This window comes from Cyprinodon variegatus, unplaced genomic scaffold (assembly GCF_000732505.1).
Source record: "Cyprinodon variegatus isolate N-32 unplaced genomic scaffold, C_variegatus-1.0 Scaffold362, whole genome shotgun sequence".
Classification (NCBI taxonomy): Eukaryota; Metazoa; Chordata; class Actinopteri; order Cyprinodontiformes; family Cyprinodontidae; genus Cyprinodon; species Cyprinodon variegatus.
In genome coordinates, this window is record NW_015150815.1 from 785,503 (window position 1) to 800,063 (window position 14,561).

Here is a 14,561-nt window from a genome sequence, read left to right on the forward strand (position 1 = left end):
AAACAATGTTCTTAAATAACCTGTTTATTGGTTCTCTGATTTATTCCACTTCTTTGCAGCTGCATACACAATGGCCTCAGAAAATGATGCAGAACAAAAGGATACAGCAAATATTACAGGAAACCCATGGGAGGAGGGAAGCTGATTTTATTTTTTATGTGTTTTTGTATTGCTTTCTCATACCGAACTTCCAGGGATTTCGTTTTAAATGTTGATCATTTAAAATAAGGAACATCTTTACAAAAACTATTCAAATATTCCTGAAATGGATGGAACAAAAATAATCAGAAACAACAACAAATGTTATGAAAAAGAAAATCACGAAAAATGATTAGGCAGCACCACCCACTGGTGATAACATGAACTGTCATTATTTTTGGTAAACTCAGAAATAACATTACTAAGGCGTTGATTCTTGCAAATACAGTATCACTTCTTATCCAGTATAAAGAATGCAACAGCGCCATATTGCGTAATGGTCAAAAGTGTGCTGAATCCGTAGTGGGTTACTGTTGGTTAAGAGATGGAAACAGCGCCCCCAAAATAACACGTGTGGCCAAAAGGTGTATTACATCCGTAGTGGGTTACTGCTGTTGGAAAAGATGTGGAAACAGCGCCCCCAAAATCAAGCTTGTGGTCAAAAGGTGTATTATATCCGTAGTGGTTAGGGAATCCATTAGGAAATGAACTGGAAAGGTTTTCTTTTTTTGGTTTGTTTATTTTATGTACTAAGGTTGTGTTTATACTCAGATAAATTGACATACAGTATGTACTGTTTGGATATGACAAAAATATTTTAGAGTCATGTAATAATGTCGAACCCTCACTTAATTTTTATTATTATTTAATTTTCCTTTGAGATTAATCAAGAAGTTTTATTTTTTTTAATTAAATAATTACATATGTATGTGTCATAAAGGTTTGCTTTAACATCAAGAAATGATCACTAAAGTCAAAAAAACAGTTGAACATTTTTGGCTACATCAAATTAAAAACAGAGCTATGAGTCAATTTTAATGCACCATTAGTCTTTTCACAAAAAAGCAATAAAAATCATCATTGGGGCTGCATACAGGGATCTCCCTGATTCATTGTTTTTAGGTTCAAAGCTGCTCAAATATACAGATGTGGCTCTGCTAACAATGTTTAAAACAAAATAAGAATTACCAGCTAATACAAAGAAATGATTGACAGGGAAGAGTGTTGTGATTTAAGGGGAAAGGATAACTTGCAAATGTTTCTGTAAACCTCTGGAATGGTTCTAAGGTGGATTCAAAGGATGTCCAAACATGAAACAAGAATATAAAGACATATAATTTAAAAGATATCCAGATTAATGGTGTTGTGAATTACTGTGTTAATTTTATATAAATATATCTGGGAATATTTCAGTGCCTTAATTGTTGTATATTGATTCTTAAACAATTATTTTTGGGAAATACATATTTAGTGTTATTTAGCTATTAGTTTAATTGGCAGAGAGTGAATTAATTAATATGTTGGGATTCTTCTTTTAGTTTGGACAGTTTTAGACTACATTTTATATATTTTTTCCTCTATGCTTTTTTTTGTAATTTTTTTATTGTATCTCCTTTCATTGCATGGTTTTCTTATTAGTGGAGGACAACAATATACTTGTGTTAATTTGTATGCATGTTTGAAATAAAAAAGTCTGACTGATATCTAGTTACATTCACTCTCCAGCCATTCTATTAGGTCTACCTGTTCAACTGCCTGTGAGAACAAAATGTAGACTCAGGAAATCATATGGCAGCATCTTAACACATTAATGTGTGGAAGGTAATTTCAAGTTCAAACCTCACATCGTCATATTGTCGTCTCATTATTTCTGTGTAGAGTATGGTCTCCAAAAGAGAAAACTATCCAGTGAGCACCAGCTGTCAGGATAAAAAGGACAAATAGATTGACTTTTTACAATTGAGATATCCAGAATATCATATCCTAAGGCAATGATTCCCAACTAGGAGTATTCGTACCCCCAGTGGTCTGCAAGAGCATTGCAAGGGGTACATGAAAATATTTTATTTCTTCGGTGGTCAAATAAAATAGGGCTGGGATCTGTTTTGCTTTGTGGGTACCCAATAGAAAAATTAAACAAGCTTTTATCAACCAAACAGTAACAAACAGAACAGGAGTTCAGCTTCAGCTGTGACACACATCCAAACCAGGCAGAGGAACAGACTGGATGTAGAGAATAGCCTGGGATCAGGCTGTCTGACACTGAGCTGTCAAAGCTCCCCAAAGCAGCTCAGGTGTCTTGATGAAAACAGATTAAAACTAATCAAATCAGTCTAACTATAATAAGAGTTGCTTATTGTATTTCTGCTTCTGTCTCCTTGAACCCGTCGGCCTCGGCAGATGGTCGCTCACACTGAGCCTGGTTCTGCTGGAGGTTTCTTACTGTTAAAAGGGAGTTTTTCCTCTCCACTGTCACTACAAGCATGCTTAGTGTGAGGAATTGCATTCGAGTCAATGAGTCGATGCAATCAACTGTTTTTCCTTAGATAGAAAACTTTGAATCAATTTGACTGAATGATCTGGTGAACTGTAATGTGCCTTGAGATGACGTGTTGTGAATTGGCACTATATAAATAAACCTAATTAAATTATATTTTGTACCAGAGGTTTTGGCTGCTGATTGCAGCATTCTGACATAGGGAATATTTTCTTAGTACTAATCAAGCATTAATCAAAAACCACCTCCTGAGTGCAGTTGCTGGTCATGTCCATCTCTAACCAGAGTACCAGTCATCACATGCTAACTCCCAGCAGGCCATTCACCACGTCACACAATTGTTGTATGCCAGCATGAAAAGAAGCTCCCATTTCTCCAGGATCCTGCACAGCCTACAGATTGTAACCATAGGCGACATTTGGGATGTTTTGAAATGGGACATTGGTTTATTCACATGCAAATTAAAGATTTGTTATTCTGATGTTAAAATATCTTAGAAAAGTTTGAAAAACCTTATTGAATCATTTTTATGAACAGCTAAGGTATTTCTGAAGGTAAAGGGAGACAAGAAATTGCTGTCCAGTGTAGATTAAACATGGTCAGATCCTCACACTGGAGCAGCTCAGCATCCATCTTATACCAGACTCACAAATTGGCAGCATTAATACACAATTCCAGTCAAAAATATCCAAATTCAAATTTAATTAATCTAAATTTATCAGTTTATTTAGCAAATTTAGGCAATCTTCAATCTATTTATAAATTTAGCAATTTATCTAAAATATCTGAGACATTTCTAAACAATAGTTCAAAAATATTTAAATTAATATAATGAAGGGGTATGTTCCATGACGTTTGTTTTACATTCATTGTTTTTAAAGGGTGTTTAAAAATAATAGTACAGAGTAGCAAAAGTTTATGTCAGCTGATTACCTTCATTTGCAGAGAAGAAAACTGTATTCTGTCCTTCAGGTCTTAACATGTTTTATAAAGAACAGAATGATGGATTAAATCATTCACTTCTACTCTACCTACTTCTAGTCTAGATTAGTATTTCATCAGTTCAATATTTTCCTGACAATATTATAATTTTTGAAATAACATGCAACTAATTTGGTAATGGAATCGTTTCCCAGCTTAGGGGTCATGAAATTTAGGGGTTCCTTAAATTTGGGGGTTGGGGCCACCTGCAGGGGTCACAGGATGATTTTTCTGCAATCACTGTGATCTGATCCCTGACATATAAGAAATGTTCCATACATTATGTAAATGTGCCATGAAAAAAGTGGAAACTAAGCGTTAAATTCCATGAAATAAATCGATGTAACATTTATTTATTCCAATAACATACTATTAACATGTACTTTTAGAGCGACACCGGTCTGTTGCATCATTATTTTTGGGTTCAAAGGCTTAAATATTTGGGGACACCTGATTTAATTGGGCATTTTTACAATTTGATGGTATATTGAATATTTTAGTAAAAAAATAAATATGACATCTTTATATTTCATGGGGCATTCTGTATACCTTAGGGATAACGTCAGTGATTCTTAAAATCTCCCAGTTGCTGTTTCACCCCCCCTTTAGAAACCCACTGACCTAGAGCTATGATACACTGACTCTAAAACATGATTAACCAAAATGGAAATCTCTACATCAGCAATTTATTTAAAATCGTTTTCTGTGTTCCAAATATTTTTCCAAATATTTGTATATTCAGAAATATTAATTTACTAAAATTATCGTTTTTTTTAGATTAATTGAAAAAAAAAATCTTATATTATTTACTAAAATAATCAATAGCTGTAGCCCTAATATATATAGTTATTTAAAAAGTTGCTATTCTTAAGTATTTAAACAGACAAGAACCAAACAAACAAAGAGTTAAAATCATTTTTTATTAAGTCATTTTCTTCTGTACAGGAGTTTTTCTGTTTCACTTAAGGTCTGTACAACCATCTGTACAACAGCAGGTCGAACATAATGGATGAGGAAAAATGTTAGTTCGTCTGCTGCTTTGGGCAGTCAGAAAATGAGCGTGGATTTATTTTACAAACACAGACACAGTCCCTCCAGTATGTACACAAAAACATGTCTGACCAATGAGACAAGACCAGCAAGAGACGGACTAGTTTAACCGAACAAATGAGTCAATAAAACTGTTTTTACAGAAAAATCATCCATTAAAAGGCCAATCTGGCTTTTTTTTATATTTAAAAAACAGTAATTCAATTAATTATGTTAATGTCTTTTTTTGTTGCTTGAGCCAAAAACATTTTACACATCATGGAGGGACACAACAGATTTGTTACATAACATGATCAAAAGTACTTTTTCTTTTCAATGTGAACTGTGTTCTACATCATCAAATGGGCGTTTCCATGCCAACCTAATTTCATGCTTATCAGTTTTTCCCATTTTCTCCATCAGTAATTTATTCCGTCCAGTGGTTCATTAACTTTCTGCTATTTTCTGTAATGAATTGAGTTTGTCAAACGGTCTCATTGCTCACTGGATTTCTGTTAAGGAGAACGGTTTCAATTCTCCAAAACCAGGAGGACTAAATGCTGAGTGGAAAACTGATATTTCTAAACTGCATAAACATCAGAAAAAAAGATGTGTATCTCATTAGAGCAAGTAAGATTTTTGGCTCTTTAAAAAAAAAAAAAAAAAAAAAGATGTAGAAAAGATGGAAACCAGCAGTCGCTTTTTCAAGTTTAGCGAAACATACATTACAGATTAAAATCCAGACTTTTCCAGATTATGTTTTTCAGACTTTTAAAACTTTTCTTTTTAATTTTAAAAAAAGAGAATAACATTGCTTACAATGAATGCAAGACTGATAATTATATAGTGGTGAAAACCTGGGAAATACAGTGAGTTGAAGGAGAAAATTAAGAAAGAAAAGAGATGGAGGAAGTAAGGAAAGAGGGTAGGAAGGATGGATCAGAAATCGAATCTAAAAATAAAAATTCTGAATACATTTTTCTCCAAACTATGTAGAAAATAAACAGAAGAATATCAGAAAATATCAGAAGAATGAAACTCAGTGACATCTGGATTAATATGGTCCCATCTGGCGCAGGGTGGGATTATTAGGAACTACCCAATAATCAACAGGAGAATGTGGTCAGCAATATAAAAAAAGAAATAGAATGTATATAATGTGTTATAAAACAGGAAAACTTTTGTTTCTAGACAGCATGTGTTAACCTCTGCTTTATCCAACTGAGAACATGTAGCATAAATAAACAGCATAGATCTGTTCAGTCTGTGACCTGAATGGCTCAGTGAAATGTGGTGAAAAAAACCTTAATATTTACAACTATCCATCAGCTCTTCATTAATGCCCTCCTGAATTATACAGCTGAAATAAAAGGAAACCCTTTCACTCATTAGCACAAGCAGGCGGTTACACTGTTAAGCCACTAGGGGGCGGCAACAGATAACAGCCAGAGAGGAAAGGGCCTAAAAGGCAGCAGGTTCATGTAAACAAACACACCTTTCAAACATCTCAGAAACATTACATGATACAGTATTTTATTTTTTATTTTTAAAGAAACTAGCTTCACATGTGAATGTAGATGTGTAACTAAGGAGAGGCACCTTTCGTCTTCAACTTTTAAATCCCGTACATTCAATTACTTATCATTATACATCCCAAACAGCCCAAAAAAACAAATTTATTTTTTTTTTATTTTCAATTAAAGATTTACCCTCTGGACTTTTGGTGTATCTGGTATCTGACATCACACACTGGGTGTAGTGTTACTCTTTAAAGTATAAGCACATATGTGAAGGAGGCTGCAACTCAAATGCATTGCCAGTGTTAAAGCAAATAAACAGAAATGTTTTTCCATTCCTCACAATAGTGTCTTTAATTGATGCCAAACAAACTGTCTGTGTTTATGTGCAAATGTGAGTTAATGCCTGGATAGGCACCATTAGGTATTTTAATGTTTTACAACACTAAGCATTTTTTTAGTATTTTATTGCGATTTAAAAAGGAATTTGTTATGTTTTTTTATGAGAAAAGTGAGGAACGACTAAATATAGGTTGGATTAGCACTCATCGCCTCAAAAACATCCTAATCTCTGAAATTATTCAGGATTTTAAATGAAAAGCATTAACTCTACAGGACTAAAACCCATAAAAAACATTCCAGGAGCTTTTTTTTACATAACAGCTATAATTCTGCATGTGTTTCATGAGAACCCTGTAAGTTATTTTTAGAGACAAAATAAAAGTAAAAGTGTGCCATTCATTTTGTAACCAACAGCGCAGACAGACACCTTCATGACACCTTCATGAGTCGCCCATTCGGGGAAAGCCTTGGTGTGATTTTTGGATTTCTGTTTGAAGGCCTCGGCGTTTATTACAAGACATTGGTAAACAAACAGGACAAGTACCAAGAAAAAATTTAACTTTCCCTTGAATATTATGACTTTGTGTCTGTCTATAACGTCGGATCCTAATTGAACACGTTGAAGGTTGTGGTTTTAATGAGATAAAATGGGGAAAAGCTCCGTGGCTATGGATACATCTCCAAACCACTGAATGTATTATCTTTACTTCTGGCATCCATATTTCTGCTTTAATGTTTCCTGCCTGCTACTTAAATGAGCCGATTTATTCCAACAGCGTGGTGCAAAACAAAGCTGGTCCCTTTAACAGACTATAGCAAAACGTCTGAAGCAGTTGATTGTGGTCCGACTGTGTCCCGTTAGGCTTTGTTTTGTTTCCGGCTCTGGAGTATCGGATTTTTATGGCGCTCTCTTATTTCTCCTTAGATCTATTTCACGCTGTCTTCATCTGCCTTGTTCTGTCCGACTGGGTGGAAATGTATGATTAAGTGCTCTGAATTTCTTTTCCCTCAGCATGACTATTGCTAAATTTCTCGTGAGTGATATAAAATGGAAAAGGAGGATTTGTTATCAAAACAAACCATTAAAACGTGAGGATAAGCAGCACACAGGTACCAATGCAGTAAAGCCTGTTTGGATGTGACTGAGCTGTTAAACAGCTGAACAATCTGCTTTCCTTCTCAGAATCAGTGTAGATAAGGATGGATTTCTGCTGTCTGTTCACTCTGGACTGAACATCAGAGCCTCAAAGCCCGACTCAACCTGCTTTTCTAGCACATTTTAGCATGTTTCAGGGAACACTACAATACAGCCACCGCAGACTCAGCTCCAACAGGATGAACTGATTTCCCCTTCTGGACTTCTCGTCTGTTCAGTAAGTTGTTCTGGTCTTCATCACATCCAGCTCCGGTGGTCTCTTAGGATTTCTGCTCTGCAGTGGCAGCAGGCACAGCCAGACTCTCTGGCTTCATAATCTGATAGGTGATCAAGTATTCTGGATAAGCCTGAGGAACAAAGATAAAAAGCTATAGTTATTTAATCACAACAAAGTAGAAACACCTTCATAGAAGTAGAAATCTCAAATACGAGCAGTTTTTATGGTGTGGCATTATTTCACAGCTTACATATTTAAAACAAAAATCTGATTTCAAATCTGAAATAATCTGCAGAAGCACAAGGATTGTATCAGGGATTTTTTTTTAGAGAAATCCAACATTTAATTAGATTTAATTTATTCAATGAGTCCCAGAAATGGTTTATCATGAGGAAACTTTTTTCTTTGTGACAAAGGCAGCATTGCAGCATTTCCACCATAAAGGGTACACCGTATTCCAACGGAAGCGTTTTAGCATGGAGCGACTGCGCGGCTGGACTCGGATCACATCAGGATGGCATCATTCAGCTAAAGAAGTTAACTTGGTGGCTTTAAATATGAAAACAAATCAGTTTCATTATTCAATTACCTTTTTTTCTTTGGATCTTTCAAGGGGAAGGGCGTTCAAATACTTTGTCAGTTATGCTTTTTATTCAATAATCACATCTATTTTCCCTGTAGATTAACTATGAACTGAAATAACATATTCCATAAAATCTGAGAAAATTAGATCCAAACTCTGCAGATCAACTCACTTTCTGCCTGAAGGATCCACTCTGCTCTACAGTAAACTGTTGAATAGCTGCGTATTTCAGAGGTGTCAAGTAAAGAAGTACAAATACTTTGTTAACTTACTTAAGTAGATCTTTTGACTATCTATAGTTTAATGATTTTCTATTCCTTATATTTTCTTTTTTAATGTCTCTACTTTTTACTCCTTACAGTTTAAAAATAGACTCATTAGTTTTGTTTCATGTGAGCTCAGTTTCATTATGGCCTGTTGGTATTTAAAAACACACACAAAAAAAACATCAAAATTATTTTTTTCCATCCAGACAATTTCTTTCACTTTTACCATTAGTTATAAACACAAAAACATTAAGTGTAAGGAAATTATCATCCAAAATAAAGAAACAATTTCCTATAACAGGGTAGTGCAGTAACCAGTATAAGGCTTCTTTAAAATTTGTCCTTGATTACTTATACTTTTATACCTTAAGTACTTTTTAAAAGAGTACTTTAACACTTTTATTTGAGTAAAAACTAAAGTTAATAATACTCGTAACATCTACAAAATTGTTTTTTAAAACATTAGGATTTATGCTTCTACTTCCAGCTCCACCTAGAGGTCAGTGTTGGAACTACAGCTGATTTGTTAGAGAAGAGTTCACTAAAAACTGACAGAAATTGGCTCAGGTTAGAGGCCTGCGCGGAACAGATTTTACAGTCTCGCGCCCGCACGCTCCCGCAGTGTTCAGTCCGGCTCTCGCAAAGAATATTGATTTTCAGTCCCGCTCCCGCCCGCAACTGTAATAGTTTGTCCCGCTCCCGCCCGCAATTCCCGCATGATTCCGACGTTCGCCTACTGCTCAAGGCAATTCGTGTCATTAGTTTAAGGAATTGAACACGCTGTGCTTAGCTGAGGACATTACTGGCCGATTCTTTACCGCATAGTGCATGATGCGCGTTAGGTGGCACGAGCTGCTGCTTCACAGCAATACCCAACTAACCTACCAAAGTCTACTGAGGATATTAAGAATAATATATTGTGCATAATCTTATATGCCGCTCATCATCATGTTCATGTATGAAATAAAAATATAATAAGTTATAAATGATCATTTTAAACACCGTATGATGGAGCCCCACCCAGCACATTGTGATGAATATATATATATTATATACAGCAAATGATCATTTAGGACTTTATTTTAAATTTCAAAACATGTATTTAGTTTGCGGGACTCCCGCTTATCACAGCTCCCGCCCGCACCCGCCCTGTGCGCTCTCCCTTCCGCCCGCAACCGTAATGAGCTTTCAATATTTGTCCCGCGCCGTACGGCTTTGCGTTGGGGCCCGCGAGTCCCGCGGGAGTCCCGCGGCAGTGCAGGGCTCTAGCTCAAGTTTCTTCCTCCTCATAAAAATACTTATTTGGTCAAATTAAAGGTTAGAACTACAATCACTTTTAGATTATGATCTGCCTCGTTTGTTGTTTTTTTTCCCAAACTATGTAACTTATTGCAAAGAGCACTGTAATCCAGATTTGGACATAAAACCTAAACCTTTTACATCATATTTAACTGAAATAATATTTCAGTTTGAAATTTACAAATGTGTGTATGATTGACTATGTTCCCACTGACCTGCTCCCCTCTGTAGATGACATATTCTGCGTATGCCAGCCCATTGACGCTGGGTCGCCCTATGACCGAGTGGTGCCCAGGCGGGGCGTGGGCCATTTTCATAGCGCTGAACTGAAGAAAGGACTTACCCAGCGTCACACGGCAGAACAGCATCTGCCTGCAGAGAGATTTAGAACAAAACAGTCAGCAAACAGAAACTCATTTAGCAATGAATGGAGAATGAGAGTTGAAAGGCTGAGGCCGGGCTGACCTGTGACACACGTAGCAGGAGCGGTCTTTGTGAGTAGGACACCCCGTGCCTCCACCGATCCCGTACACATACTGGTTGCTTTTGGACGAGTTCTCTGCGAAATAGATTCCTGCCCCGAACATGCCGCCAATGTAGGCATGTCGCTCGTCAAAGCCCTTATGGATGATTGCATTGATGAAAGGAGAACCTGATGAAGTCAGAAAGAGCACCAATGAATTAATAAATCCCTCCTGTTTAACCTCTTATGGACCCTTTATAAAAAGCATCACAAGCAAACCCGTTTAAACCAAATTGTCTGCTTCATCAAAATCCACCTTTAACTTCAATAAGAGTTTCTCAATACCTCCGAAAAAGATCCGACAAACTTTATCTTTGATCACAAAGCTCCAAATATGAAAGACACAGAGCATCAGGAGATGCTGTGGGAGGGTAATCTTGGGAAATCTACAATGTGAGAAAGATCTAAGATCACTGGAGCTTGACAGGCCATTTCAGGCATCAGAGAAGGCAGATTTTTTCCTAGGATTTCCAGCTCTCCAGTTTGCCATTTTTCTTAAAGAAACTAAACTCTGCAGCAGACGTGAGGCGGCGTCCCGACTAAGCTGTGTGGTGGAGAGAGGAAGGATGATAAATGAGATCCACTCAAGCTTACAGTCAAGCTGGAAGAATGAAAACGTCGAAGTACAAAGTTAATCTTCCGGAGCACAAATGGCTGAACTTTGGCTGAGCAGCGACTTATTTCAGTCAAACAGGAAAAAGTCTCTAAAAACCTGCAGGAAACCTGGGGTCTAGTTGATTTAATGTTTTTTTCAGTTTCTTGCTTTTATCCCTAAATAGTGAAACATTCTTTGATCTTATCATGTCTTTATGTGATATAATTCTGCTTCACAGACAAAAAACATTAAAACAATTATTATAAAAGCGTATACATTCTCCTAACTGTCATAAAGCCAAATAAAACCACCTTGCATTTTTGGATTGACTTACGTTAAATAGATATAAACAAAAAAGTGAGCTGAAACAAGCCAATTGTTTAGCAAAAATGTACAAAAAAAAGATTTCCTTTAAAATGGCTTTGAAAAATAAATTTTAATTAATCTATTTATTTACATTTTCCTTTTATTTTTTAACAGAAAACAGATATAAAATGATATACAATATAAGACATACATTTTGAACTAATGCAACAATTTATTAAATAATTGCAAGACGTATAAATAAACAATAGCATATGGGATTTATTATGGAGAACAAAAAAACATAAAAATAAATACCTACAAAAATTATTTAATCTATATAAAATCAAATTTTTTTTTTTATATCTATATATCTATATTTGTGACCACTTCTACTACAACTTTTTGCTGCTGTAACACCACAATTTCCCCATTGTCGGACAATAAAGTAATTTTCTATTCTACTCTATTCTATATTTGTTTTCTTAAAGTAACTTTGGAAAATATTTGTCTTTCTAAGAAAAAAAAATCCCATTAAAAACATAAAACAAATGTATTTAGATAAAAATAATGTAAAGTTGAAAGGAAATCCTTTCTGAGCAAATTACCGTGAAACAACATTCGCTCGTTGTGGTGGTTGTGATTCTCGTCAGCTATCTCCTTCTGCCTGTGGGCGTATCTCTCTCGCAGCTTCTTATTCACAACCTTTTGAATCTGCACTCAGAGGAGAAACAGGAAGCCGATTAGCAGACAAACTCAGCAGAAAGTTTGTAAAATTTAAAATAGAATTGAATCCCAAGTTTACAGCTTTAACAGGATTGATAATGTGTCTTTCCACTATGTTCACAGCCTGAGTCTGAGTGTGTTTTCAAACTGCACCTTAATGATGTTGTACCGGCTGAAGACTCCGCCTGCGTTGCCTCCGTCGCGGTGCTCTCTGATCGTGCTCTGCAGCTACGGGCGATACGAACAAGCCAGGCGCATTAAAAACGAGAACAAAGCGCGTGGGAAATGTGCTGCTTATCTGCCATCTCAGCTGCTACAGAATCCATATATTTACTGCAGAAGTGGAGCAGTAACTCATTAACTCAAATACCTGGATGGGACCCTGGGGAAATTTAAAGGAATTCAGCTGAAAAGGTGAAGCCTAAGCAGGAATGTAAGAAATATGCCGCGAAAAACTAAAGAAAGAGTCTGCGGAGACGGAGCTGTAGCAAGCAGATCACATACTAGACTGACAGTAATCCTACCTCTAATATCACCTGTGAAATTTCTGTTAACATCTGTCACTTCTCATTAATTTAGGCCCCTTTACACTGATATCTGCTGTCTCCTGCAATCAATTCTGCTCATTTAAAGCAGCGAAAAGGCTACACAGGAAAAAAAACAGCTCAATCATGACTTTGCTTTGTGCTTCTTGCCTAATTACTGACATGTTTTCTGAGGTAAAACTAAATGCACACCCATACTTTCTGTCAAACCATAAAAAGATTCGTATAAGGAGGTTCTCACCTCCTCCTCCACAGACTGGAACTCCTTGTCATCCGGTGCCAGGTCGATCAGCACTGTGCCCTGACTGGAGCAGTGGAACGTCAGGTATGGATTTCCACCTGCGTGCACAGAGTTGAAAACCCAATTACAACTCAAATGGCACACGGAGCACGAGTCTGGGCATGCAACTACAGAGTAGATACAAATTTGGGCAAGATTCTCAAATTTTTCACAGGCAGTCGTAGACATAAACCCTTTAAACCGGTTCTTCTATTACAGCTAAAGAAGCTTGAAATTGGGAAATCTTTACAAATCAAATTCCAGATCTGAAACACAAATTCACTTTTCTTATTATACTGATATGAATCCAAAATGATATACAAGAAGCCGTAAAAAAAACTGTGTGTATTTAAACAAATTACAGGTCATTATGTTGAAGCAGGGGTTTACGGAGCCTAAAAATACAAAAAAAAAAACAGCCTGCATGGCTGCTTGTATCATGGCAAACAAAACATTTTAGGATGGTGGTTATCTAAAAGAACTAAGCTAACTGCTATACAGGTTTTGACAATGATGGCAACAGAGTTCTTCAAGGTTAAACACATTTTTGTAACAAAAAAACTCCAGTAAAGTAAAGACAAGAAAGCTATCCTGAAAAAAAGACAAATTATTTTGCAAATGATTAATGTCGACTATTTTTTCCAAGTAATCCATTAATAAGGGATAGCAAAAAGTTCCTTCAAAAAGGAAATTAAACCAGGTAAGACTAAAACTTTTCCACTTGAGGAGTTCTGGGTAGAGCATATTGACAGACGGTAAAGGTTTTTGATCTGAAATCCAAAGTATTTATAGATTTTAATCTTTTGATATAATTACTGCTCTAAGTAGGTTTCTCTGTCAGCTAAAGCCATGTTTTGGAGTCTGTATACTCCAGTTAACTATTACTAAATTAGTTGATGATTATTTCAATAAATCGATTGATCACGATTAATCCAATTAATTGTTTCAGCCCTAGTTGCAGTATCATGCTGTGTAAGATGCTGTACATCAAAGGTTATGATAATTAAACAAATGTTAGACACTCCTCAAACATGCACGGCTGGTTAGCCTCGTTTCTAGAATGTCACAGCGAGGATAAACCAAGATGTCTAATCAGTAGCCTAAAACAATCCCGCTGTTAAAGCTATATACGCTAAATACCCGGGTACCTGAAAACAAGCAGAACCTCTGCACATCAATGAAATAAAACAAAACAAAGAAAATGTGACTCCATGGGTGAAACATTATGGTAAAATGATGAAGACATTTTTAAAAAGATGGTTTGATCGATGGATGGATGGATGGATGGTTGGTTGAATGGTTAGATGGATAGGTGGTTGGATGGCTGTTTGGATGGATGGGTGGTTGGATGGATGGTAAATGGCCTGTACTTAAATAGCGCCTTTTTTCAAGTCAGGAGACTTGACCAAAGCGTTTTACATTACATTCATTCACCCATTCACACACAAACTCACACACTGATGAATGGATGGATGGTTTGATGAAAGGTTGGATGGATGGATGGGTGGATGGTTTGTTTGATGGATGGTTGGATGGATGATGGGTGGTTGGATGGATGAAGGGTGGATGGGTGGTTGGATGGATAGATGGATGGAAGGATGGTTTGTTTGATGGATGGTTGGATGGATGATGGGTGGATGATTGGTTGGATGGATAGATGGATGGAAGGATGGTTTGTTTGATGGATGGTTGGATGGATGATGGGTGGATGATTGGTTGGATG

The 14,561-nt window shown here is 36.3% G+C and overlaps 1 protein-coding gene across 1 annotated transcript in view; it reads right to left on the reverse strand.

Moving 5' to 3' along the window:
- Positions 1 to 7,711: 7,711 nt before the first annotated feature.
- Positions 7,712 to 14,561, reverse strand: part of LOC107092011 (tankyrase-1) — a gene marked incomplete at its 5' end in the record, with an annotated part of 29,285 nt that continues 22,435 nt past the window's right edge. The window contains 6 exons of the mRNA XM_015386276.1: positions 7,712 to 7,848; positions 10,082 to 10,238; positions 10,332 to 10,518; positions 11,896 to 12,001; positions 12,167 to 12,241; positions 12,800 to 12,897. Coding sequence (XP_015241762.1) covers positions 7,762 to 7,848; positions 10,082 to 10,238; positions 10,332 to 10,518; positions 11,896 to 12,001; positions 12,167 to 12,241; positions 12,800 to 12,897 — 710 coding nt within the window. The remainder of the gene's footprint in view (positions 7,849 to 10,081; positions 10,239 to 10,331; positions 10,519 to 11,895; positions 12,002 to 12,166; positions 12,242 to 12,799; positions 12,898 to 14,561) is intronic.